The sequence below is a fragment of the Cryptomeria japonica genome, chromosome 10 (genome assembly GCF_030272615.1).
Source record: "Cryptomeria japonica chromosome 10, Sugi_1.0, whole genome shotgun sequence".
Lineage (NCBI taxonomy): Eukaryota > Viridiplantae > Streptophyta > Pinopsida > Cupressales > Cupressaceae > Cryptomeria > Cryptomeria japonica.
Window position 1 is genome coordinate 270919633 of NC_081414.1, and position 4860 is coordinate 270924492.

The 4860-nt window shown below is 34.3% G+C and overlaps 1 protein-coding gene across 1 annotated transcript; it reads left to right on the forward strand.

Moving 5' to 3' along the window:
• The first annotated feature begins 827 nt into the window (after nucleotides 1-827).
• On the forward strand, nucleotides 828-2714 carry LOC131039128 (cytochrome P450 750A1). Its single transcript, XM_057971781.1, has 2 exons — nucleotides 828-1821; nucleotides 1952-2714. Exons 1-2 carry the CDS (start codon nucleotides 925-927, stop codon nucleotides 2588-2590), a joined length of 1536 nt encoding a protein of 511 aa, XP_057827764.1. The 5' UTR covers nucleotides 828-924; the 3' UTR covers nucleotides 2591-2714.
• Nucleotides 2715-4860: the final 2146 nt, after the last annotated feature.

Sequence of the window (4860 nt, forward strand, 5' to 3'; positions counted from 1 at the left end):
TTTGCTACATGTCAAGTTAATATGATTAAGGGATTGAAAGCTAAGAAAAATGAAATAAAAATGTTACTTATTTATTATATGTCATATATTGACATAGAAAGATGTATTGAATAGATTTCATTGGAAATATTTGTTCAATTTTTATTGTACATTTTGAGCTAGCTTATTCTAGTTGTTGTGGATCATTTTTTATTTCAAAAGAAACTTTTGAGGTTGTGCTAAATTGATCAGCTTTAATTGATAGATTTTATGGATTGTCTTGTTATGTGTCAAATTAATAAATTCTAAGGATCGAAAGCTAACAAAAATTAAATAGAAAGGTTACTTATTTATTATATATTGTATTGACATATAAAAGAATTTAGAATAGATCTCATTCGAAAGATTTGTTCAATTTTTATTGTAGATTTCAAACCAATTTGTTATGATTGTTCTAGATCATTTTTAATTTCAAAGGAAGACTTTAGAGATTGTGTTCAACTTCAATCCATAGACTTATAAATTGTTTTGCTACATATAAAATCAATAAATCCAAAAGATCAGAAGAAAACAAAAATGAGATATATTATATTTGCATATAAAACAATATTCAATACATTCCATTCAAAAGAGACTTGAGTTTGTGATAAGTATTCATAGACTTTATGGACCGTTTAGTTACGTGTGAAATTAATTAATATGGTGTCAGGATCGAAAGCAAAGAAAAAAAGCAATACTCCGAGTTTTTCTCGGAGCTTGTTTGATTTAAGATTCCGGGTCGCCTTGAAAAACGAGATGAAACTGGAAGGAAAGTAGAGGCATCCGGTGAGTATAAGTTCTTCCCTCCCTAGCAATGTGAAGCAGCAGTCTGTCTTTCTGGGTTTGCATATTCCTAACACAGTAGCAAACTGAAGCAACTATCTGCCGTTCTCGATTTGCATAGTAATGGATCTCAATGTGAGTGTTTCTGCAATAGGACTTACAATCTTATTGTTTACTGTATCGCTGTCCGTTCTCTTGGGATTGGGGAAGAAAAAGAATAGGAGATTTGGTTTGCCAGGACCATTTGCGCTGCCAATCATAGGAAACCTCCATCAGTTGGGAGCTCTTCCTCACCGTAGTCTGCAGCGGCTGGCTGAGAAACATGGGCCAATCATGTCGATGAAGCTGGGTTCTCTATCCGTCGTGGTTGCGTCTACTTCTGAGGCGGCCAAGCATTTTCTAAAAACCCACGACTTGGTTTTTGCCAGCAGGCCGTCTACTGCCGCCGCCAAATACTTGTTTTACAATCAAAAGGATATCGTGTTTGGTCGTTACGGAGATTATTGGCGAAACATGAGAAAATTATGCATGATGGAGCTGCTGAATGTCAAGAGAATCGAGTCGTTCCAAGGCGTGAGGGAGGAACAGGTGCTGGCGATGGTCCGATCCATCTGGGAGAAGAGCGAGGAGGGCAAATTGGGCGTGGATGTGAGCCAGACCGTTGCCTGCTACATCTCCGATGTGATGTGGCGAATATTGACGGGGAAGACAAATACCGACCGCCTCTCTAGTGGGACAGCGTTTGAGGACTTGGTTTGGGAGGGTAATTTCTTGATGGGCGCTATTAATATTGGCGATTTCATTCCTTGGTTGGATTGGCTTGACTTGCAGGGGCTGAAGCGACGTATGAAGAATGTCCAGCATCGCTTGGATGCTGTGTTCGACAAGATAATAGATGAACATGTAGAGCACAAGGGGAGGCGCAGCGCAGAGGAGGGGGAGGAGGAACGGCATAAAGACTTGATTGATGTGCTTGTGGATATGGATATCACAGATGAAGATAAGAAGGGTATCATTATGGTAAGTCAACTCTCAACTTCCTTCTAAGCTGGGCTATTCTATTTTCTATTATATGTGTTAATGTAGTAGTTTCATTCTTTTGTATTGATTATATATGTTTATATATTGATCGATGTATTTATGTATATAGGATATGTTTCTTGGTGGAATAGAGTCATCGGCTATCACATTAGAATGGGTAATGAGTGAGTTAGTGAAAAATTCATATGTGATGAAGAAATTACAAGAAGAAATTGATTTTATAGCTAATAAGAATGAGAAAATTGCAATTTCTCATATTGCAAGCATGGAATACTTGCATTGTGTGGTGAAAGAGACATTAAGATTGCATCCAATAGGCCCCTTGCTCGTCCCCCGTGAATCCACGGAAGCTTGTATTGTTAAAGGACCTCATCATGACTACTCAATACCAGCAAAAACAAGAATTATCATTAATGCTTGGGCGATAGGAAGAGATCCAAGTGTATGGGAAGATCCCTTGGAATTTAGGCCTGAGAGATTTATGGGTAAAAATTTTGATATGGTCAAAGATCAAGATTTAAGAATGATTCCCTTTGGGTCTGGAAGAAGAGGCTGCCCTGGTGCTTCCATGGCCATTGCCAATATTGCAATTGCATTAGTACACCTTGTCCATTGTTTTAATTGGAAAAGTGATGAGGAATTAGACATGAATGAATCTTTTGGATCCACCATTCCTAGAAAAGAGCATCTCTTCGCTATTCCAACTTGGAGGTTAAGTGAGAATGCGCCTTCTTCTCTCAAAATATGATTACTATAAAAATATTTCTTATATGTTCACTTGAAACATAATAATTATAAATAAATATTCTTCCTATTATGGAATGAATATAGACTCCATATGTATTACATCGCATCAAGTTCACTATCATAAATAAATTACTTCATCTTTTACCTATTGTATCTAACATGTTATTGTTCAAAATGGTAAAATTATCCTGTTTATAAGATGTTCATAGGCAAGATTTATTGATTTGTTCTTTCTTTTCAGAACTTAGTATGATCATTAAGTGATGGATATTTATCTATATTCTGATGAGTACCATAGCTTAAATAGATTTTCTCATGTATAATATTTTTTATGGTCATATGTCATTACAATTTGGAATTTTTGTATGCCTTTTGTTCTTTCTTTGTATGCTATGTTGAATGAGTATCTCTTATAATCTATAATTTGTATTCTCTTGTTATGTTATGTTTTTCAAAATTTAATCCAACTAGTAATTGAATTTCAAAACATAAATAAGCATAAAAGAGTACTTACATAAAATTCTTGACCAAATATCAAAATATAACTCGATAATTAGAAAAGATCTTATCATCATGTCCTATTTTTAAGTTAATTAAATTAAAGATACTTGAACAATTTTCTTGTTCACTTGATTTAAATTATTTTTAATACAAATTAGACTTTTAAATACATTAAATGATACCTAAGATTTAAATATTTGATAACTACCCATCACACTTTTTTACATAAATATAATAATTTTTTTGCTTCTCATTTCAAATCTACCTTTTGTTAAGGTAACATTGTTATTAATATCTTATTTAAAAGACAGAGTGAAATATGGTTGCTATCAAAAAAGGATATCAATAGATCAAATTGGCATGCCCTTAAAAATAGGGTGAAACCTCAAAGTCACTGCTATATTATGTAGACAAAGATCTGAAATACATTGAGTAAAAATATCTACTTAATGAATCATAATAAATTTGCTAAAAAATTATATTATATAATAATATAAAAAACTCAGCAACATAAGAAGAAAAATTAATGGGCCACAATGTTTTGAGAAAGAAAATGATTTGAGACACACAAATTTTCTATCATAGAAAGTACAACTATACTCACATTTGAGATTCAAAAGATTTTAGTTTAATTTTTTTTTTTTAGGAGCCACATCGATCATAAATGTAAGCAAGATTATAACAAAATATTTTATATCTAAAGGCAAGTAGAAATGACATTAATAAGGTATGTAATTTGATCTCTAAATAATTAATTCACTTTTTACCTAACCTACCACAGTTCTGCTCATTGTGTTCACAATGTTACATAATTTTAATTTTTTTTGTGTCTTTTTTTGTTTGTTTTGTAGAAGCTACTCATGATCAACATTTTTAGTTAAATGCAAAGCTCTTCTAGGGTTTGAGGTACATTTTTGTTGTTGTTCTTCTTGCTTGTTTTTCTTCTTGATGAGAACGATAGGGGGCCCCATCAACAGGTGTCCCCACCTCCTGGGGTCCATAATCATGTGACCTTTGTGGATTCTTCTTGTAGAAGTCGGTTTGTTGACTCTTCGATCGAGGCTATCTTTGATGTTCCACTTCCATCCTCTTCCTAGTACCATCTCGATTCCTTTTTTGTTGATGAGGAACCTATAGGATTTGTGGATAAACTACTGGGCATAAATTCCCCTAAAATGGGTAGGAGTCTTGAGCATCCGGTTCCCTTGGTGGTTTGTAATGTCAAGGATCAACAAGTTGAGGCTCTTGATGTTATGTTAAATGTTGTGATTGTTGAGCATGGCCTTTCTCTAGTGGGTAAGCTCCTAGTCTTCCACTCTACTATAGCTCAGGTTAGAAAATGGGCTAATGCTCATTGGAAACTTAAAGGAAGTGTTTCTATTAGTGCTATGGAAAATGGGGTTTTTCTATTTAGTTTTTTCAACCAAGAATATATGGTTAAGGTTCTCATGAAAGGTCCTTGAACTTAAGGAAGTAATTTTAAAAACTTCTTATCCTTGTGGAAATGGAAACAAGGTATAGACCCTTGGAAAGATCTTGGGGTAGTGGCTCCTACCTGGATCTATCTTCCAAGCCTTCCTCTATAATATTGGAACCTTGGAGTTTTTAGAGGGATTGTTGAATCCTTTGGAAAATTCCTTGTTGTGGACAAGATTATGTAATCTAAGTCTAGTCTCCTTTATGCTAGAGTTTTTGTTAATGTGGCCATGAACTTTGTTTTGCTAACCCAAGTAACATTCCTTTCTTGGGTTGGATCTTGGGTTCAACCCA

What these genes read in the sequence shown, in the direction of transcription:
- LOC131039128 (XM_057971781.1), top strand. Translation starts at nt 925, where the DNA reads ATGGATCTCAATGTGAGTGTTTCTGCAATAGGACTTACAATCTTATTG. An exon ending in ATAAGAAGGGTATCATTATG is followed by an intron (nt 1,822 to 1,951) that starts GTAAGTCAACTC and finishes TTATGTATATAG; the next exon opens with GATATGTTTCTTGGTGGAAT.